The sequence below is a fragment of the Panthera tigris genome, chromosome B3, assembly GCF_018350195.1.
Source record: "Panthera tigris isolate Pti1 chromosome B3, P.tigris_Pti1_mat1.1, whole genome shotgun sequence".
Classification (NCBI taxonomy): Eukaryota; Metazoa; Chordata; class Mammalia; order Carnivora; family Felidae; genus Panthera; species Panthera tigris.
In genome coordinates this window covers 29546319-29570268 of record NC_056665.1, presented here as the reverse complement: position 1 = coordinate 29570268, position 23950 = coordinate 29546319, and the positions used below count along the sequence as shown (strand labels likewise).

The window sequence follows — 23950 nt, the reverse complement described above, 5'->3', positions numbered from 1 at the left end:
GTTGGACCCCTCAAGTGAACGTGTACAAAATTAAACTCTTGAAATTTGCTCCCAAACTTTACCCCTCATATTTTTGCTCGTTTTAGGAAATGGCAAGTCCATCCTTTAAGTTGAGACTAAAATCTTTAGAGTCATCCTCTTTCTCCTCACACTTCATTTTCAGTCCATCAACAAATTCTGTTGGCTCTGTCTTTAAAATATATTCAGAATCTGACCACTTTTCATTACCTCCATAGTAACTACTCTGATTTAACCTACCATTATCTCTCATCTGGATTAATTTAATAGCCTCCTAATTAGTCTTCTACTGCTTCTGCTTTTCGTTACTACAGTCTGTTGACTACTGGGCAGCCAGGACGTTTGTTTAAATTATAAGCCTAGAAAAAATAGCAGTAGCAATAGAAGCATAATTTTTCAGTATCTCCAGATCTTCACATAGAAACCAGGCAAGTAGTTAAGAAAACCAAAAACCCATGGCAGTGTTTAACAACAAACCACCTTACCAGATATCTCCATGAAATCCAAAAAACAAGTAAATCCAAACAGCCTTAGGTACTGCATGTTATTGACATCAGTGTGAAAGAAAGCAAAAAGAAGCAACTGGAATAACAGATGTAAGGAAAGAAGAAGAACCCCAAAATAACTAAGGTTTTCACTGCAAAGTACAGGGAACCAATTTGAAAAAAAACCACTTGAACCTCATTTTCAAGTAAGTTCCTCTGGGAGGGCTCATGTGAACAATGTTGTCTTGGCTCTTGCATATCAATAATTTTATGCCTTCAAAACTTAGTTTTTCCAATTGCAAAATTATTGACCCACATTTTTTTTCTTGAGGATCTTCAATCTTAAAAAATGAACTTTATCTAATCAAAATTGTTAGACTTCAACATAATGACTGTGGTGAACCTGATATAGTTTCTTATAGAACTAAGACTGATGGCCAGAAGAAGAATATTACATAGTAACTGTATCTCATAATTTTATAACATAACTAACAAAAGTATCAGTGAATATGAGGAGAACGTATGCTAATAAATTAAATGTTCTCTAATTATATTGGTAATGATACCAGTAATGTTATTCTGAGTCTGTTCTGCATATAATGTGGGATAAAGTAAAAGATATTATGCAAACTAAAATTCTCTCATCCCCTGTGTTCCTGAGAAGTTGAGTCCTGAGTTTACAAGAAAGGAGAAAGGAGATAAATGTAATATAGAAGAGATGAGGTAAAACCCCTGTAGGACTGAATTTGAATTAAATGAATTTATGAGGTATTTTATCTTTCAGAAAGTGTTATGTGTATTTGTATACATATTTGTATATGTATGTGCATATGTATACATGTATATATATGAATGTATGTGTATATGCACACATTTATTTCCTAGCTCTGCCCATTAAAGAGACCTAGAAACAATGACCATCATAGTGGCAGTGAGCTCACTGATTTGGGACTTGAAATATCATTTCTCACGAAAAGAAGCGAGAACTTCTTAGAAAAATGCCTAATTCTAGATCTAAATGCCCTGTCATACTAGATGGCAAGGAGGCTATCAAAAACTTCTAGCATTTTGTCAAAGGACTCAGTAGCCAACTTAAGAGCTTTATACTGGACAAAGAAGATAATTTGAGCTTCCAACAGGATAATTATTATAACTGATTTAATTTGGTAACCAAATAGTAGATGAAGTGTCTTCTTATTAAAATATTCTAGCCAATAAGTGAAAATGACTCTTTCTCTCTTCCTCTGGTTACCCCTCCCTTTCCAGAAAAATTTAGTCCTGAAGTCATTAGATGAGAGAATACCAAGCAGCCATCTGCAGTGTTGAGATGGCTGGAGACAACAGTGGCACAGTGGGGGATGTAAGAGCCTGAGGAGGCTGAGGTGGATGTTTGTGCAGGGGCATGAGGAGTGGCCATATGTGGAAGCTCAGAGCCCCAGCAGAATGAAGGGAGCTTCCATGTGAGGTGGGGCATCATGGCCTGGTGTGGTGAGTCAGAGCAGAATGAGGAGGGCATCTCTATGGAAAAGCATCCTGGTATAGTCTGTTAGAGCCCACGTGAAGAGGGAAGCCTGACAAAGGCTGTTGAAACAAGCAAGGGTGAGAGAACACAAAAACCCAGAGTGGGGAGTCAGAGCCCAAGCTGGGACATAATAGCATACATACAGAAACAAAGATGGGTGATATGTTACATGTAGGGGAATTGGTCAAATAAATAAATATATTAAGGATGATGAAAGGCAGATTGCTCACTACTGGAGAAGAGTTAAAAATATATCCAGGAAGAATAGAAAGACCATGTAGTGAATTGGAATTATAGGTATCAGTTTTAATTTGTATTTTCCAATATATAGAGATAGAAATATAGATGTAACTGTGTTGATTTATTCATATATATATATATAATATAATATGTATATATGACATATATAATATATGTAATAGTAATATATAATAATATATATATGTATGTGTGTGTGTATATACATATATATACATATATATATGTATATATATATGTATATATATGTATATATTATATACACATTTCCTAGCTCTTTCCACTGAGAGTCAGGGCCTTGAAACAGCAACACCCCAATAGCATTGAGCACATCAAGTATACTCATGTAATGTGAAGGCAAGGTGGTTTCTCAAAAGGGGAAGTGGGTTCTTTTTTCTACAAGAAGGGATGCTGGCGGGCAAAAATGAAAGATACCCAATGTAAGAGGTAACATGTACACTGATTTTTGTCATCTGATCTAGGTATTTCTTAAGATCTTACATTTAAAAATATAGGCTTCACCATATTATTTAAAAATAGAAGGGGAACCAATAGCCCTAAAACTGTTAAGGTGTTTATGTCTTCTTGTCCATCACACTAACGAGCAATATTTCTTCTTAAAGTGGACCCAGTCTCCTTTCTTACATTTTTACAAATCATCCCAGTGATCTAATGAACCCTCCCCAAAACTCTACTGTGACAAAAGTTAGGGCTTCTTACAGAAATACATTTACATTTCACATTTACCGGTGACATATATGAACTTAGAGTTGTTGTGGGAATTTAAGTTTTGAGAAGAAAGTACTTGACCTTACAAAATTCCTCACAAAGCCCTTTATCAGACAGATAATTCTCATGTTCTAGGCTGGGAGGTACAGCGCCTCTACTTTTTCTTCCCATGCTAGAAGAATTTTCTGCCAGAAGTAACTCAAATAACAATTTCTGTGTTAAAAACTGGATCCTCTAAACAGCTTCTGTTCTTCCCCTATAGGGAAAATATAACTTTCAGGGCCTGAGTCCCGACAGTCTATAATTATTCATAGTATGAATCAAAATCTGATGCTTTTTTTTGAAAGGGGCTATATTATTTGTGGTACTTCTGTGGAGGCAGGGAATAAAACAGAGGTTTATCTCATGTTACCAAAGCATCCCCTTGATTTGGCATTCTTCCTTGAAGGGTAGGTTCATATGAATCCCAGATTTGATTTACCTCAGGGTGAAATACAAGCCTCTTGTATTCTGTGAATTAAAATGATCCTTGTGCCTCCCTAAGTACCCCTGATTTTCAGTGGAATGTGAGCATTCTTGGTAAGAATACTGCTAGATTCATATGCATCCATGGCTATGGCTGGATATTTTGTTACATGGTGTGCAGGCTTTATTCAGCCAAAAGCTGAAGTGGCTACTTATCTGTCACACAATAAACTTCATTGCCAATATTCCTCAACATGATAAGGTCAGTAACTTTAATCGGATGGGACTCCAGCCCATATTCGATTAAAAGGGAAAAGAAGTATGTTGTTCTTATTCTGTGTCTGTGTTTTTTATATTCCCTTTTTCCTTGTGTTAGATTGAGACCTTCTGTCAATGAATAGTAATAATAGTTGATCATTTATTGAATGTCTCCTTTACTCCTGAATGGTGTTAAGTACATTATTTGTCTCTGATCTTCAAAAGCTCTGAAAGGAAAGAAAAGGAGATATATATAAGATATATATATATATATATATATATATATATATATATATATATATATGTGTGTGTGTGTGTGTGTGTGTGTTGTACAACACACACACACACACACACACACACACACACACACATATAAAATCTCCACTTTTAAGGTGAAGAAATTGAGATTCAGAGTAGTTAAGTAATTGTCCCAGAGTTTATACATGTGGTATGTACTGGAGCCAGAAATCAAGCATAGGTATGTCTGATATTAGAGTTTATATTCATTCTTTTGACTTATCAAAGTAAACTTCGTATGGATAGCTTAGATTTATTTATTTTTATTAATTTATTTTTATTTATTTTTTGGCAGTGTGTGTGTGTGTGTATGTATATATATATATATATATATATATATATATATATATATATATATATATATAAAATTTATTGTCAAATTGGTTTCCATACAACACCCAGTGCTCATACCAACAGGTGCCCTCCTCAATGCCCATCACCCACTTTCCCTTTCCCCCACACCCCAAAACCCTCAGTTTGTTCTCTGTCTTTAAGAATCTCTTATGATTTGCCTCCTTCCCTCTCTGTAACTTCCCCCCCCCACCCCGCCCCAGTCTTCTGTTAAGTTTCTCAGGATCCACATAAGAGTGAAAACATATGGTATCTGTCTTTCTCTGCCTGACTTACTTCACTTAGCATAATACTCTCCAGTTCCATCCATGTTGCTACAAATGGCCATATTTCATTCTTTCTCATTGCCAAGTAGTATTCCATTGTATATATAAACCACATCTTCTTTATCCATTTTTCAGTTGATGGACATTTAGGCTTTTTCCATACTTTGGCTATTGTTGAAAGTGCTGCTATAAACATTGGGGTACAAGTGCCCTTATGAATCAGCATTCCTGTATCTCTTGGGTAAATTCCTAGCGGTGCTATTGCTGGGTCATAGGGTAGATCTATTTTTAATTTTTTGAGGAAGCTCTACACTTTTCCCGAGCAGCTGTACCAGTTTGCATTCCCACCAATAGTGCAAGAGAATTCCTGTTTCTCCACATCCTCGCCAACATCTATAGTCCCCTGATTGGTTCATTTTAACCACTCTGACCTGTATGAGGTGGTATCTCAGTGTGGTTTTGATTTGTATTTCCCTGATGAGGGGTGACATTGAGCATCTTTTCATGTGCCTGTTGACCATCTGAATGTCTTCTTTAGAGAAGTGTCTATTCATGTCTTCTGCCCATTTCTTCACTGGATTGTTTTTTGGGTGTGGAGTTTGGTGAGTTCTTTATAGATTTTGGATACTAGCCCTTTATCTGATATGTCATTTGCAAGCATCTTTTCCCATTCCATAGGTTGTCTTTTAGTTTTGTTGATTGTTTCCTTTGCAGTGCAGAAGATTTTATCTTGATGAGGTCCCAATAGTTCATTTTTGCTTTCAATTCCCTTGCCTTTGGAGATGTGTCAAGAAATTGCTGCGGCTGAGGTCAGAGAGGTTTTCCTGCTTTCTCCTCTAGGGTTTGATTGTTTCCTGTCTCACATTCAGGTCCTTCATCCATTTTGAGTTTATTTTTGTGAATGGTGTAAGAAAGTGGTCTAGTTTCATTCTTCTGCATGTTGCTGTCCAGTTCTCCCAGCACCATTTGTTAAAGAGACTGTTTTTTTCCATTGGATGTTCTTTCCTGCTTTGTCAAAGACTAGTTGGCCATACATTTGTGGGTCCAATTCTAGAGGCTCTGTTCTATTCCATTGGTCTATGTGTCTGTTTTTGTGCCAATACCATACTGTCTTGATTACAGCTTTGTAGTAGAGGCTAAAGTCTGGGATTGTGATGCCTTCTGCTTTGGTCGTCATCTTCAATATTACTTTCGCTATTTGGGGTCTTTTGTAGCTCCATAAGAATTTTAGGATTGCTTGTTCTAGCTTTGAGAAGAATGCTGGTGCAATTTTGATTGGGATTGCATTGAATGTGTAGATAGCTTTGGGTAGTATTGACATTTTAACAATATTTATTCTTCCAATCCATGAGCACAGAATGTTTTTCCATTTCTTTGTGTCTTCTTCAATTTCCTTTATAAGCTTTCTATAGTTTTCAGCATACAGATCTTTTACATCTTTGATTAGGTTTATCCCTAGGTATTTTATGGTTCTTGGTGCAATTGTGAATGGGATTAGTTTCTTTATTTGTCTTTCTGTTGCTTCATTATTGGTGTGTAAAATGCAACTGATTTCTGTACATTGGTTTTGTTTCCTACAACTTTGCTGAATTCATGTTGGATAGCTTAGGTTTAAACTGTAGTTCACCAGTGCCTTTTTGAGCTGCATTTGCTGTTGTATTCTTTGAGAAATTTAACATTTTTACACAAATATTATTTAGGTGAAATTGTATTCTGTGGTATTATTTATTTGTGAAGAAAATTTCCTTATTTGAACTGACTAATATGGTTTGGAGACAAAAGCAGGAGATTTGAGATCACAGGCCTAACCCCACTAATACCTTTTACCAGTTGTGAGACCTTGGGAAAGTTACTGAATTTGCCTGAGCCTTGGTTTCTTCATTTTTTTCAAATGGGAATAAGACTATTGGACATTGTTTTCATAGGATTATATAAGATCATGTACATTATGTTGTAATTTATGGATATTATTAAGACTAAAGAAGAAATTTCTTCCTAGCCCATTCATCATTAAATACCTGTTGAGTGCACTTATGTAGAGATAGCACATTCAGTGCTGTTAATAAGGCAATGAATAGATAGACATGAGCCGTCTTTCATGAAGTTAATACTATGCTTCTGTACTGTTCAGTATAATAGCTCCTAGCTATATGTGACTATTTAAATTATTAAGATTAAATGCAACTTAAAATTCAGTTCCTCAGTCTCACTAACTATACTTCTGGTGCACAAGAGCCACATTTGGCTAGCAGCCACCATATTGTACAGTCCAGATATGGGACATTCTCATCATTGCATAAAGTTCTGAATGGGAAAGGCTTGTGATGAGTGCTTTGAAGGAATAGTCAAATCAGAGAAAGTAATGTTTGAACTGAAAACCTGAGGATACATAGAAATTTTCTAGATAATGTGGAGGTGAAGGAAGCATTTCAGAAGGAATGAATGAAGAACATTTGCAAAGACACTGAAGGAAGACGAAGAGAGTTAATTTTGATCCAGAAAGACTTCATGTACACAGAGTCTGTGTGGCAGGATTAGCCCTACATGGGCAGAATCGGTCTTCTTTGATTGTAATAGGAGAGGCAAAGGAGAGTATGGGTGAAATATAGGTAGGCTTGTAGGTTTTGTGGCAGAAAGTAAAGATTTTCTTGTTCTAGTAGTTCCATTTTCACTCTGAAATGTAAGATCTTCTTTTGAAAACAAGAGGGAGAAAGGAAAGGATGGAGTTTTGAAGAGAATGGATAATGTATGAAGCAAGACTTTATGGAGAGTGACCAGATTAGACAGATTTAGTAAGATCCTGAATGTATAGTCATAGGAAGATCAGAGATGGAAAAGGCTTGCTAGATGGTAATTATCCAGCTAAATAAATTAATACATCAAGACACTGAGAGTGGTGCCAGCCCACAGTAAGAGTTAAATATTAGTGATTATCACCACTGCTGCCATTTGACTGGTAGGAGTAACAAACAGAACAACAGAAAGGGAATGTAGCATGTTTAGCAGAAAGTGACTATAATCTTGGCCTACAGAATCTATCACGGATAAAAATGGAAGTGAGACAACAGGGGGATGATGTACAGGGGAGAAGTGGAGAGATCTGGAAGTGTTTCTGGTGAATATCTGTCAGTGGGCTACTTAAGCGAGTAAGTGGAAAGGAGAAGAGGATTGCTCAGAGTGAGGTACATGAGACAGAAAAAGTAAGGGCCACAAAGAAATACTACACATAGTTCACTTGCAGGAATCCTACAGTCTAGGTAACGTGTTTATTTTTTGGTGAAAAGCAAATGTTGCTCTGTTGTCTAAGTAAATGACATCAGCAGTGGCAGGCAATCTCCAAATTACTTGTAAATTGGAACGTGGGAGTTTGACATTTTGAGAGTTTACAGTGCTTACAAAATAATATCCAAGCCTACCTTGAAGATATAAATCAAACTATGAAAACCTGCTGAGTTTCTTATACTCATTTTCTCTGCCATCATTGCCTCACCTTCTCCCCATCTGCAGTTCTGTTCTAGTTTCAGTGTCACACAGAAATTGATAGTAGCAATGTCCTAGCTAATCTAGATGGACAGTACTGTCCTCTAGTTCTGTTTTGTACCATGAGGACTAGGAATGGTTTTGTTTGTTCCTCCCCAAAGGTGTTCTGTGAAGCACTTTCTACTACAATAATGAAAGTAGCTTTTGTTTCAAAAGGTTTAGGAAAATGAAATAATATAGTCTAATTCATTAATGTCATTCTTCCCTTTCATTTTGTATTGAAGACTTCAGCGATTAGCCAAAGATCTTCTAAAACAACTACAAGTACAAGACAGTGGCTCATGGGCAAACAATAAGGTTTCTGCTTTAGATCGGACCCTAGGCGAGATCGCTAGAATATTGGAAAAAAAGGTATGTAACTAATCTCTGGCCTTTGGCCTTAATCTTTGTGATTCTTTCTCACTATGACAGGACATAGGATTATAAGGCTGACGCTCACTTATGCATTTCTTCTGTGTTTCCAAAAGCTGGTCAACCACTGATGGATTGTTTTTCCCTTTTGTTTCTGATTAATTTGGTATAGTTTTTAGTCATTTTAATTGAAATCCTCAACAGCAAAAACAAGTCATATTTTTCCACACACAAACAAAATAAAATAAATTTAAAAGGAATCACAGTAATAAAGATATACAATTTTATGCCAGACAATGTAAAACTTTAAATTATAAAGCTCATAAATCGCAACCAGATTTCCGTAAGCACCAATTTCCTTACTGTTTCCAAAAGAAGATTTGGCAGTTTTCTTTAATGACTTAGAGTCATAAATGTTTTTGTGACAGTTAAAACATTCTTAATGATCTTTAAATGATCTTTATTATTCACTATAGAAAACTTAAAATATATCAAGAAGAAATAAACTCCCTATAATGCCCACTGTCGATATTTTATTGTATTTTCTTTTAATCTTTTTACTGGACATTTCTTACATTATTTTATCTGACTACCTGTATCATGAATATTTTCCTGTCTTTAAAAATTCATTGTAACTAAATGAACATACCATAGTTTACACAATTTATATCACTTTGGTGGTTTCTAAGTTTTCTATTTGATGTAATAGCTGTCTGTTTATTATCTAAATTTTTTTGTTTTTTGTTTTCTGGGTTTAATATTTATGACATTTGAGATCTACAAAAAGAATGTAGTGACAAAAATAACCCAAATATAATGAACACCTATGAACTTACCATGAAACTTAAAAACTAGACTGTTCCCAGTACCTCTGTGGTTCCCAATGCGATCCTTCCATATCCCATTCCTGTCTCTGTTTCCCCTGAAGGAAATACTGTACAGTATTAAGGCAATATCTTTTCTGTCTCTTTTTGTTTAAAAAGAAGAATATTTCTTTGTTTTTTAAGAGCTTTATTTCTTTACCAAATGAATGTTTTCCTAAGTAATATATTACTGTTTTGCTTGTATTTGAACTTTATAAAATATACTGTAGACTTCTGTCAGTTTTCAATCAAAATTACGATTCTGAGTTTTATTTAGGTTTACAATGTAGCTGTTTTTCATTCATTTTCTCTGCTGTATAGTGAGTACTTCACTGTGTTAATTATAACACAGTTTTTAAAATCTCTTTTCCTGACATGGACATTGTTTTTCAGGATTGAATTCATTCAGGGTTGAATGTGTATGGGGGTGTGTGTGTGAGAGAAAGAAAAAGAGATTAGAAACAGTGCTGCTTAGACATTCATGTATCAGAGCAAATGAGCAAGAATTTCTCCAAAGTGGGGAGCCTTAGACTTTAGTCTACATCAGAATCACCTAGGACTTGTTAAAACACACCCCACCTTGGGTTTTTGACTCAGTGGGTCCCAAGAATTTGTGTTTCATAGGTAACACTGATGCTGCTGGTCCAAGGGTCATATTTTGAGAATCATTGCTCTTGTCTAGGACATATGCCTCAGGGGTGGAATTACTGGGTTTTAAGCATATGAATGTACCTTTACAAGATAGTGTTCAGCTGCATTTTGGCATCAGACAGTACAGTCCTCTGTAGGAACTAGAGCAGCAGAGCCACAAAGAGTCAGTTCTTCAGTATAACACATCCCTTTCAGAGTGTCGGAGAGTTCAGAGACTGCTAATCGTCAGACGTGTGCTAGATGGAGTGTTTGGAGGCTTGATATGCTTTAGAAAAATGTCTGTTTTTTAAATTAGCATATACTAATTATTTTTATTTTTATAAAGGGTAATTATACTTGGGACTACAGTTTACTTGAAGATACCACGTGTGCACCTTATCTCGTGAATATTGTTTTAGATTGAAGTAATCACAGAATTTTTGAGGAAAAAGTAAAATGATCTATGTAAGAAAGGTATTCAGTATGAAAATCTAAGTAAAGTTATTCTGTTCACAAAGGAGCAATTTACTGGAATACTACTGATTCCTTATAATTTGGGGGAGAAAAATGTAGTCTGGCTCCCAGTCTAAATGGTCTGTGTCAGAAACCTTGCTGTAAAGCTGTCCTTAGAGTATACACTGCAGGACCACCTGAGAGTCTAAACTTACCTACAATAAGATCCTTTTGCTATTTTTATAACAAATCCTTTTTACTTAGCCAGGACAGACTCACTTTATGTGAAATTCTCTTCATAGAGTTATACTGACATTTCAGTGTAATTCAGCTGATATTTATGATTTCAGTCTAGAAATTGTAAATAACCATTCCTTTTTGTTTGGAAAACTGCCTGGAGTAACAAAATCATTAGAGCCAAAGCCAGGTACCCAGTGAAGGATTTGAAGACAGCCTAGAAGTGACAAGGGTGAGACTGGTGGAACTTGAGCAAGCACTCACTGAGGAATGGTGGGAGATGAATCTTGAGCTCTTCACCCTCCTAATTGAGATCTCAACACACTGATGCTTTCTGTTAGTGCTTTGATACAGTTTTGCTTAGATACTTTTTCTGAAGTTCTGAGAACTACGTTAGAACTAAGAGGTTAACTTGTGATGTACAAAAACATTCCTGTAATGAGAGAGATCAGGAAACTGAGGAAACATGAGTATTGTAGTACTTACTCTTTGTCTCAGGTCCCTTCCAACTTTTTGGGTTCTCTGTTTCTGTTTAGAAATAAAGAGTTTGTAAGCTGTGTTGCATATGTTACAGTTTTTAACAAATTCTACCTAGTTCTGTAAAAAAAATTGGTGGTCTAGGGTACTTGTACCTATTCTACTAACAAAAACATTTAAAAATACAGGAAAAAATCAAAAGTAACTTTCTTAAAAGAATCAAATTGCTAAGAAGGAATTGAAAAATTACCAGGCCAAAGAAAAACCAAGAATTTGGGAAGTTGTATTCAGTTATAACTAAATGCCCCAAGGGGAGTTGCCAGGCTGGCAAATGTGAATTATGATTTGCAGGCCTCATGAAGTGGGGACAAAAGTAAAATCCTTAGGGCTGCCTAAGGTGTGAAATCTACTAGATTTTCTCTTAACAAAGATAGACTACCATAACCTATTCCATGATATAATCATAAACCCTCTCACCCCATCCTCTGAGACTGCAAAAGAAGTGCTTTGGTATAATGCAGAAGTTATTACTATAATCCAGCCCTGGTGTCGACTTGTAGCTCAAATTCACATCATCTGTATTATTTCAAATAGTAAAGTGAGTTTAAAGTAGTTCCAGATTGATCAGTGATGTCCCTCGGAACTTGGCAGAAGGAAATAGATGCAAATCCTCATTTGAAGAAGACACCTTTATCCTAGGCTTCAGATAATTTCTCTCAAATGACTTTATAAGAACAAGTAGCCACAGTCCAAAAAAGGGACACAAAACTAAATGAATCATTATGAGTAATAACTAGCTGAAACTTGAATTGAAAGACTTTGTAAATAACAGTTACAGATTATAAAACTATGTTTTTTTGTTTATCTTTTAAGGAAATAAAAGGCTTGAAAATATCTTCAGTTATGGACAGAGTAGGTAATTCAGAACAGTTCTCCTACTGATGCCAATTAATAAAGCTAGACAAAATGTTAACTGGAACTGAATTGCTAACAAAGTAGTGAAGAATTACTAGGCCAAGATCTAGGAACAAGGCATTTGGGGGCCGGGTACAATTAGTGATCCAAAAGAAGTGGATGAGAAACATCCATTTTAGCCCAAGGCTAAAAATGGATGGGCTAAAAATGTTGGAGTCTAGGACTATCAGTGGTAGAGACTGTGGCAAAACCCCCATATTTTGGGTTGAAATCTTAAAGGGCTGCACTAGGTGAGAGGGTAGATTGGAAGTATGCCAATCATTGCACAGACCACAGCTCAACTTCAAATCATCTGGGTAGCTGAAAAAAAGTAGTGACCTTGGATTGCTAAGACCTCCAGGTGCCTCACAGAAGTAAATGGAAAATGTACTCTGGAGGAAGATAATATCAACCTAAGTCTCAAATTATTTCATTAAATAAATTCAAATACAGTGTCTGACAGAAAAAGGTAATTAAGCACATAAAGGGGCAAAACAACATGGATAAAAATCAGTGGAAACAGACCAACAGGGGCTATACTTCCTGTGTTCACAATATAAGTATTATTTTTTAAAACATATACCACATTTTAAAGAAAATAGAAATTTAAGAACTGAACATTTTAATGTTTATTTATTTTGAGAGAGAGAGAGCATGCACGTCAGTGGGAGAGGGGCAGAGAGAGAAAAGGAGAGAGAGAATCCCAAGCAGGCTCTGTGCTATTAGCACAGAGTCTGACTCAGAGCTCATTCTCACAAATCGTGAGATCATGACCTGAGCTGAGATCAAGAGTCGGATGCTCAACTGACTGAGCCAGCCAGGTGCCCCGATTACTGAACATTTTAGTAATCAAAATTAAGAAAATTATGCATCACATAACAGCAGAATAAATCCACTGAAGAAAAAATTAGTTTATTCTAAGTCATAAGAATCTGGACTAAAACATGGAAAAAGATATGAAAAATACAGAAAAGATTACAAGAGGCATATTGAATATAGTGAAGCATTTAATTTATGTATAATAATCCAGGAGGAAAGGAGAGAATAGGGCAGAAACAGTACCTGAAGTGATTATTATTTAGAACTTCCTAAAACTTAAAAATCAACCCAGAAATTCAAGAAGCCAAATACATCCCAAAGAATACAAATAAGAAGAAACCCACACCTAGAGACATCATCGTGAACCTGGAGAAAATCAAATTACAAGCCAATCTTATTCATGAGCTTAGATTCAAAATTCCTAAACAGAATTTTAGCAAACAAAATCTTGCAATGTATGAAAAGAATGGTATATCACAACAAAATTGGATTTGTTCAGTATATTCAAGTTTAGTTTACCATTGGAAAATCAGAGTTTGTCATATTAATAGAAGATAAAAAAAAGATCTTTTGATCATCTCAAAAGATCCAGCAGAAGCATTTGTTAAATTCAGCATCAATTCATGTCAGTAAATGAGGAATAGAAAGCAATTTTCTTAATCTTATAGCTTATATCTAAAGAAATAAAATATAGCTAATATCATAAACTAATGAATAAGTTTAATAAGTCTACTAAGATACAGGAACAGTATATAAATATCAACTCTGTTTATATTATTATCCAAATATTAAGTATTAGGAGTAAATTGATCATGTTCATGGATTGGAAATCTTACTACAGCAATATATGTTTTCATCACAAATTAATTTGTAAATTCAGTGCATCTGCAATTAAAATTTTTTATATTATGAAACTGAAACTGTATTTTCTGGAAATTGAAACGCAGATTCTAAAATTAAAATGTAGGATTTCAAAGAACAGCCAAGACTCTGTTGAAAAAGAATAATATGGGAGGATTTGCTCTACCATATATCAAAACTTACTGTAAAGCTCCACTATTTAAGATAGTGTGTTGTTGGAACAAAGATGGCAAAAAAGTAGAATGGTTATATTCATAAGTAGCATGCTTGATGCATGATGTGAGGCACTTGTTTATGTACATAAAGAAAAAGGAGACACTACAATGCATTAGAGGAATGTATGGTCCATTTTGTGAATGATGCCATAATTCAGAATGTTGACCCAAAGTCAAGAAGATATTCTTCTTTATTATCTCCTAAAAGTCTGTTTTCACTTTTTACATTTAGGTCCATCTGAAATTAACTTTTTGATTATGATGTCAGGTGAGGTCAGCTTTATATAAAAAAAACAGAAAATCCAATTATTAAAACATTCATTCTTCTTTTTCACCATCTTCAGTCCAACAACACACTATCTTAACTACTGCTTTACAGTAAGTTATGATCCTTTCAATAGAGGCAGAAGAAGCATTTGACAAAATACAGCATCCTTTCTTGATAAAAACCCTCAACAAAGTAGGGATAGAAGGAACATACATACCTCAACATCGTAAAGGCCATATATGAAAGGCCCACAGCTAATATCATCCTCAGTGGGAAAAAACTGAGAGCTTTCCCCCTAAGACCAGGAACACGACAGGGATGTCCACTCTCACCACTGTTGTTCAATATAGTACTGGAAGTCCTAGCCTCAGCAATCAGACAGCAAAAAGAAATAAAAGACATCCAAATTGGCAAGGAAGAAGTCAGACTTTCACTTTTCGCAGACAACATGATACGCTACATGGAAAACTCAAAAGACTCTACCAGAAAACTGCTAGAACTGATACATGAATTCAGCAAAGTTGCAGGATATGAAATCAATGTATACAAATTGGTTGCATTTCTATACACCAATAATGAAGCATCTGAAAGGGACATCAAGCAATCAACCCCATTTACAATTGCACCAAAAACCATAAGATACCTAGGAATATACCTAACCAAAGAGATAAAAGATCTGTACACTGAAAACTATAGAAAGCTTATGAAAGAAATTGAAGAAGACACAAAGAAATGGAGAACTATTCCATGCTCATGGATTGGAAGAACAAACATTGTTACCAAAGGAGTCTACACATTTTAAGTGCAATCCCTATCAAACGAATACCAACATTCTTCACAGAGCTAGAACAAACAAATTCTAAAATTTGTATGGAACCAGAAAAGACCCCGAATAGCCAAAGTAATGTTGAAAAAGAAAACCAGAGCTGTAGGCCTCACAATTCTGTACTTCAAGCTATATTATAAAGCTGTATTCATCAAGACTGTGGTACCGGCCCAAAAACAGACACACAGATCAATGGGATAGAATAGAGAACCCAGAAATAGACTCAAAAGACTGTCTTTTCAGTAAATGGTGCTTACACCATACACAAAAATAAATTCAAAATGGATGAAGGACCTAAATATGAGATAGGAAGCCATCAAAATCCTTAGAGAAGAAAACAGGCATCAACCTCTTTGACTATGGCCGCAGGAACTTTTTACTGGACATGTCTCTGTAAGCAAGGGAAACAAAAGTAAACATGAATTGTTGGGATCTCATCAAGGTAAAATGCTTCTGCACAGCAATGGAACAATCAACAAAGCTAAAAGGCAACTGACGACATGGGAAAAGGCTTTTGCAGATGACATATCGGATAAAGAAGGAGACAAACCATAAGAGACTCTTAAATACAAAGAATAAAATGGTTACTGGAGGGAAGGTGGTTGGGGGGGATGGGCTAAATGGGTGATGGGCATTACGGAGGGCACTTGTTTGGATGAGCACTGGGCTTTACTCCTGAAACCAATACTACAGTGTATGTTAACTTGAATTTAAATTAAAAAAATAATTTTAAAAGTTTTATTCATCAAAAGACACTAGAAAAACTGTGAAAAGACAATGTAATGTAAGAAGATCTTTATGTGTATAGCTCATGAAGAAGTGGTATCCAGAGTATATAAGGAATTCTTACAAGTCAACAAGAAAAAAAGATGAACCAGCCAGTAGGAAAATGGACGAGATGACAGGCATTCCAAAAGAAGAACTCTTAATAGCCAATAAGTAAATGCAAAGATAATCAACATCTTTAATAATCAGAAAATTCCAAATGGAAAACTCAATGTAATACTGTGATTCACCTTTCAGAATGGCAAAAGCTAAAGATTGAAAATACCAACTATTGGCAAAGATCTAGAGCATTGGAATGGTCATACCCTGTGATAATATAAGTTAGTACTACCACTTTAGAAAGCAATTTGCTATTATCAACTAAAGTTGCAGGGGTACACATCATATTTTACTTCTATGTCTATGCCCTACAGAAAGCAATGCATATATGCACCAGGAGACATGTATAAAAATTTTCAGTGGCATTTTTATAATTACCAAATATGGGAAAAGCCCAAGTATCCATCAGTGGCTGACTGTATAAATTATGGTATGTTTGTATAATGGAATATTATTCAATAATAAAAACGAACTACAGCTATAGGTAACAACATGGATGTGTCTCACAATGTTTAGTGGGCAAAACAAGTCAAATAAATATAAGTATATATAAATATATATTCATATTTACACACACAATATACATGTTTATATTTACACATATGTATATGTATATACATACACATACATACATACATATACTATTACAGTTCCAGTTATATAAAGTCTAAGAATAGACAAAAGCACCTATATTGTTTTGGAATATATTAATAGATGGTAAAACTATAAAGAAGATACAGAAAATATTTCTTATAATAATCAGGATAATGATTATTCAGAGAATTGCGAGGGAGGTGAAATCAGGAAGATTCATGTAGGTGGCTGCTTGAAGTGCTTCTAGTCTTTTTTTTCTTGACCAGATGGAAATTATACAGTGTTCAAATTACTACTATTCTTCAAATTGTACTTACATGTTTTTTCCTTTTTCTGTATGTTATCTTTCACAATAAAATTACATTTAAAATTCAGGTTAAAAGAATTGCTCCAAAGACCTTTTTGTTGCAGAAATGTTTAATTATTTCAAATAGTTTCTGAAACATTCTTATATATGTAGAGGCATTTTCCTCATTCTTGACATTGTATTAAATTTGGTCCAAGTAAGCACAATTTGTATTTTCATTGACTTTTCTTGTTACTCTGCGATGATGAACATTACTTTTGAGTTTGGATAGTAACAGCATCCCAGAAGCTTTCTGTGGTTTATCAGTAACATGAGACATTTATATACTGTTACTGTAAGTAAACAGTTTAAGCAGATGGATTGGTCATGGAGTTTTTCCAGTTGCCTTTCCTGACTCTTTGTGAATTCTGCCAAACTTAGAGATTCAGCTGTAAATCTCTTGAAGCTGAATAAGCAAACCACGTAGCTGTCAGTAATCATAATTTGAACTGAATTGAGAGATATCAAATCACAACTGACTTTTTGATACCTATCGTAAACCCTGCCTTGTTTTGGTGTTTTTGAAATTTAACCTGGAAAATTCCACTAACAGATAACTGTGGAAGGTAGAAAGTACAAGCTCTTCCTGACCCTATCCTTTTCCCTGCCTGCTTTTTTGCAAACTGAGGCTTGTGGCTATTTAACACATGCCCAGACTCAAAGCAGATAAACCAGTCATCTCTGAGAGCTTTCTCAATCAGTTGTATTTAAAAAATTGTGTTCAGGTTCTGCTAAAACACTGCCTGTCTTCTAAATTTCATGGTTTCATTTGGTTTTGCTTCTTTTATTTTCAGCTGGAATTCTTTAGTTGAGAGGAACTGCAAAACATTCTATCACAGAAGCCTCTGATTTTGATCTCCTCAGTTACTGTGTTCTCAATTTATGTAGTTATTTCTTCATGGCAGCTGTTAAATAACTGTATACAGCTTATATGACACCCGTATTTTGTCAGAAGGTGACAAATACAGCCTATAGCCCAAGGTAAAATGAAAATGTCTCTTATACCTTCTTTAACTAGCATATATTAGAAGATGAGTGCAAGGAAAATGGAATTAAGTTACTTCAAGAATCTGACAGAGGTTTAATCTATATATGGTTTGTATTTTTAAAAACCAAGGAATATAAGGGTAGAAATGTTTACGTATTTTGTTTAAGGTAGTGGTTCCATAGGTGTGTGCAGTTGCCACAACTCATCAGACTGAACACCTAAATTTGTGCATTTTATTGTAAACTGTATCTCAGTAAAACAAAACAGTAAATAATGATTTCAAAATAGTTTACGTTATTTTTCAGATGGTGAGGTTTGCCTTTTAGAAACAGTTTTAGTCCTTTCATCTGAAATCATTTATTGTGGCTTCTTTGTGAAAAGTATTCTTTAAAGACAAATAAATTTGTTATAAAAACTTGAATATTGATAGTGCTAGTTTATAGGAACATTTTCCACACTTGTGGTATTTTCTGTTATGGTTATGCAAATTGACACTTCCAAATCATTCACAGTAATGAATAATTATAACAGCAAAAACTCCAGTGACTAGTTGAGAAATAGAACATTGCCACTAGCATCCCAGAACATTCTGATCACCCATATTTATTCTGCCATTCATACTTTTCTCTTAATATTTGGATAAACTATTACTTTGACTTTTTTTTTCTTTTCTTTATAGTTTTATCCTATAAGAGTATATCCCTAAATAATAAATGTTAGGTCACACATGTCTGGTTTTGAAGTTTATGGAATGAATGCTACTCTCTCTAATTTGGAGTCTTGCCTCTATCAAGATTATGTATTTAAGAATTTATGTTGTTTTAGGGTTTTTTTTTTCTTTTCTATACTGTGTCATTTTCTATATTGTGCAATTTTCTATACTGTGTCATCGCTTCCTACAATGATACTTCTCCATTCTGCTATTGATGGGCACTTGGGTTGTTTTTATGAAAAAATGTGCTTCTAAACATTTATCCTGATACTCATGTGCATGAATTTCTCTAAGGAGTAGAATTCCTGGGTCATGAGGTGTATACATATATCTTTAACTTTTCTTGATAACACTAACCTGTTTTCCAAAGAAATAGTATCAATTCACACTACTACCTGGAGAATATACAAGTCACATTGCTCGTTTCTTCTCTAACACTTGGTATTGCCAGACTTTTTAATGTTTGCTAATCTTGTGAGTATGTAGCGGTGTATTCACTGTAGTTTTCATGTGAATCTCTGTTGTCAGGTAGAGTTAGGCACCTATTCATATTTTTACTGCCATTTGAATGTCTTCTCTTGTGACTTGCATGTTCAAAGCTTTTGCCGAAAAGATTTCTATTGATTTGTAGGAAATCTTTGTATGTTCTCAATATCAATTTGTTCAAATGTGTTAAAGATACCTATTCCTATTATACAGCTGTCTTTTTACTCTCTTTTGACTCTTTCAGTGAACAGAAGTTCTTAATTTTAATGTGGACAAATTTATCAATATTTTATGATTAATAGTTTCTGCTCTTCTTCAGAAACTATTTTCCTACTCCAGAGTCAAGAAGATCTTTTTTTCTCTATATTCTTGAAGTTTTATAGTTTTGTCTTTACTTTTAGTTTGTTATTCACTTGCAATTAATTTTTCTGTTTATTGTGAGGCGGAGATTTAATTTCATTGTTTTCCCCATCTGGATGCTTAATTTTTTGAGCACCATTTATTGAAAAGACCAGTTTACTCTACTGTTCTTTGGTAACTCCTCTATCATAAAGGTTTGTAAATACAGGAGTTTTTTTTCTAGTTTCTCTGTTGTTGTACTTTATTCTCTCTCCAGTTGTCTCTGATATGCTCTTAAAACAGTCCATTAATTTCTTAATTTTATTCACAGTATTTTATTTTCCCTATCTAGAATGCTTACTTTTCAAATTTTCTATGCCTCTTACAATTTCTTGTTCTTTACAAATATTTTCAAACTTACCTTTTATTTTTATGCACAGAAAATATAATTAATAGTCTATCTCTGGTAATCCCAATATTTCATGTCTTCGAATGTATATTTGTCTGTTGTTTTTACATGTTCTTTCTTATGATGTCTTGTTTCCTTTTTAACCCCTTAAATTTTTATTGCATGCTGCTTGTAATTGTTGAAAACTTTTGCATCTGTATTTAGGAGATACTGTTCTTCAGTTTTCTTGTGAAGTCTTTGTCTAGCTTAGATAACTGGACGATACTGCCCCAATGGAATGAATTAGGCAATATTCCCTCTACTTCAATTTTTTTGAAGTTTCAGAAGGATTTGTGTTAATTCTTTAAATGTTTGATGGAATTCACCAGTGAAGCCATTTGGCCCTGGATTTTTCTTTGTTGGGAGGTTTATGATTACTGATTCAATTCTTTACTTGTTGCAGATCTATTCTGATTTTCTATGTCTTCTTACGTCAGTTTTAGTATTTTGCACGTTTCTAGGAATTTGTCCATTTCATCTAGGCTTTCTAATTTGCTGGCATATATCATAGTATATGTTGATTATAGTAAACTCTTAATCCATTTGCTTTAAGGACATTAGTAACATCCTCACTTGCTTTTCTGATTTTAGTCATTTGACTCTTCTCTTTTTTCCTCAGTCTAGCTAAAGGTTTGAAAATTTTGTTGATCTTTTCAAAAATCAACTTTTGGCTTCATTGATTTTTCTCTATTTTTCTACTTTTATTTCACTTATCTCCACTCTAATCTTTATTTCCTACCTTTGGGTTGGCATTGGGTTTGGTTTTCTCTTCTTTTCCTCGTTCCTTAAAATGTAAAATTAAGTTATCGATTTGAGATCTTTGGTGGTGTTTTTTTTTAAGACAAATAAACTCTGAGCACTGCTTTCAATGAATTCCATGTTTTATACATTGTGTTTTCATCATTTATTTCAAAGTATTTTCTAATTTCTCTCGTGATTTCTTTTTATTTGGCAATTATTATCTCTTTAATTGCAATATAATTAGCATACAGCGTTATATTAGTTTCAGGTATACAGTATAGTGATTCAACAATTCTATACATTATTCAGTGCCCATAATGATAAGCATACTCTTAATCCCCTTCACCTATGTCCCCTACCCTCCCCCCCACCCACCTCCCCTCTTTTAACCAGTTTGTTTGCTATACTTCAGAGTCTGTGTTTTGGTCTGTCTATATTTTTCTTTGTTCTTTTGTTTCTTAAATTCCACATATGAGTGAAATCATGTGGTATTTTCTTTCTCTGACTTACTTCACTTAGTATTATACTCTCTACATCCATCCATGTTGCAGATGGCAAGATTTCATTCTTTTTTATGGCTGAGTAATATTTCATTTTATGTATTTACCACATCTTCTTTATCCATTCATCTATCTATGGACACTTGGGTTACTTCCATAATTTGACTATTGTAAATGTTGCAATAAACACAGGACGCATATATCTTTTTGAATTAGTGTTTTCATACTCTTTGGGTTAATACTAGCGTGCAACTACCAAATCATACATAATTCTATCTTTAATTTTTTAAAGAACCTCCATACTGTTTTCCACAATAGCTGCATCAGTTTTCATTCCAACAAACAGTGCGTGAGGGTTCTTTTTTTTCCACATCCTCACCAGCAGTTGTTATTTCTTGTTTTTTATTTTAGCCATCTGACAGGTGTGAGGTCCCCCCGTGATTTCTTATTTACCCACAGGTTGGGCAAGAAAGTGTTATTTAATTTCCACATATTTGTGCATTTTCCAGATTTCCTTCTGTTACTGATATGATTCCCTTGTGGTCAGAGAAGATGAATCAAATAATTTTAGTCTTTTAAATTGTTTGCATTTGTTATATGGTTTTTGTGTTTGAACAGTTTTCAAGAATAATTTGAGACCTACTATAATGGTCCTCTGGAAATATTTTCATTTACTTTTGTTAGGTGGTAAGAGTACCAGGGTTTCTGAAACCATCTTTATCCGAGTTCTTCAAATTCTAGGGTTCCCAAGGCCACATGGGTGTCCTGAACACAGGCTGCAAGTTGGATGATTGGCCAGTTTTAATGTCGTGCTTATCATGAGGATGAAATTTTTGAGAGTCTTGCTTGGAATGGTTTAATATGTATCATTCTGTGAATGTTTCTTACAGATTAGTAAAAGTAGCTTTGAGGGCTGTGCTTCTTTCTCTTGGTTTCACCTCCTCCTGGATTTTGACTTGCAGTTCTCTCTCTGGTAATTTTAATTCTTTGAAGAATATTTTTAAATGTTAACTTTTTTGGTTGTTTTCACTAGGAGGACTTATTTTCATTGCCTTACTTGTCATTTGTGAAATAGTCCTTCTAGTGTCATTTTAAACCACATTTTCAAAATAAAATACATAAGAGGTTGGAAAGATATTAAAATAATGCCTGTAACGTCAGGATTGGGGGAAATGGCTGTTCCAGTTAACTAGTTGTATACCTGAGGATCAACCTGTTTCATATCAAACCATGTTGCATATCTTGGAAAACAGGTGTATGTCATCTTCTACTTAGAAAAGTATCACATATGGAGGATTTAGTTAAAAAGAGATTGAGGTCTGGGGCATCTGGGTGCCTCAGTCATTTAAGTGTCCAGCTTGGGCTCAGGTCATGATCTCGTGGTTCGTGGGTCCATGCCCTGCATCAGGCTCTATGCTGACAGCTCGGAGCCTGGAGCCTGCTTTGGATTCTGTGTCTCCCTTTCTCTCTCTGCCCCTTCCCTGTTCATGCTCTGTCTCTCAAAAATAAATAAACGTTGAAAAATATTTGTTTAAAAAGTTAAAAATACAACTATCCTACAATACAGCAATCACACTCCTGGGTATTTACCCAAAGAATACATGAACACTAATTCAAAAGGATGCATGTACCCCTATGTTTATACCAGCATTATTTACAATAGCCAAGTCATGGAAACAGCCCAAGTGGCTATCAATTGATGAATAGATAAAGGAGATGTGATATATATCTCCATATATATATACACACACACACATACATATATATGTACATATATACATTTTATAGCCATATATATATATACACACATACACACACACACATATATATATATGTATATATATATTCGTGGAATATTATTTGGCCATAAAAGGAGTGCAGTCTTGCCATTTGCAACAACATGGCTAGAGCTAGAGAGTATAATGCTAAGTGAAATAAATAACAAAGACAAATACCATATGATTTCACTCATGTAGAATTTGAGAAACAAAACAAATGAGCAAGGGGGAAAAAAGAGACATACCAAGAAATGGACTTTTAATTGTAGAGAACAAACTGGTAGTTACCATAGGGGCAGGGCGTGGGAAGTTTGGTTAAATAAGTGATTGAGATTAAGGAATACACTTGTGATAAACACTGGGTGGTGTTTGGAATTGTTGAATCACTGTATTGTACACCTGAAATTAACATAACACTGCATATTAGCTAACAGGAATTACAATAAAAACTTAAAAAGAGAACCTGTTCAACCTAGCCCATGCCGTGAGTGATTTTACCTCTCAGTAAGGAGATGTGCTTATTGAAGTTTCTGCCCATAGCATCCTGACAGTATTCCATCATGCTACCTCTCTGGCAATATTCTGTTCTTGGGCTCACCTTAGTGATTGATTGCCTGATGCAGTAAGTAAACACTTACTGTTTTAAACTACATTTATATAAATCTAGGTTCTCGGAAATAGTGACAGTAAAAAATGAGAAATTGCCCATATAAAGACCTTGATGCTGTCTTCAGTTCAGCTCAGTTCTTTTCATTAGTAGACTCCATGGCATATACCTTGTGTACTAAGGAAGATAGAAAACTATCTCCTCCATGAGATATAGAAAACTTATCTCCATGAGATATAGAAAACAAAAGAAAACTTTTCTCCTCCATGGCATATAATATAAAACACTATTTTCTGGTTAAAATAAACATAGATGATATCATGAAAAAGATGCAAAAAAAAAAATATTTATTTTTTAAATAAAATACTCAAGAAACCTTAACT

At 34.6% G+C, this 23950-nt stretch overlaps 1 protein-coding gene across 7 annotated transcripts in view; it reads left to right on the top strand.

The window, feature by feature from the left end:
- The window catches only part of SCAPER (S-phase cyclin A associated protein in the ER), a 549552-nt gene that overhangs the window by 281655 nt on the left and 243947 nt on the right, over positions 1-23950 (top strand). For all 7 annotated transcript variants that reach the window (XM_042988321.1, XM_042988320.1, XM_042988324.1 and 4 more), the window contains one exon: positions 8414-8540. In XM_042988321.1, coding sequence (XP_042844255.1) covers positions 8414-8540 — 127 coding nt within the window. The remainder of the gene's footprint in view (positions 1-8413; positions 8541-23950) is intronic.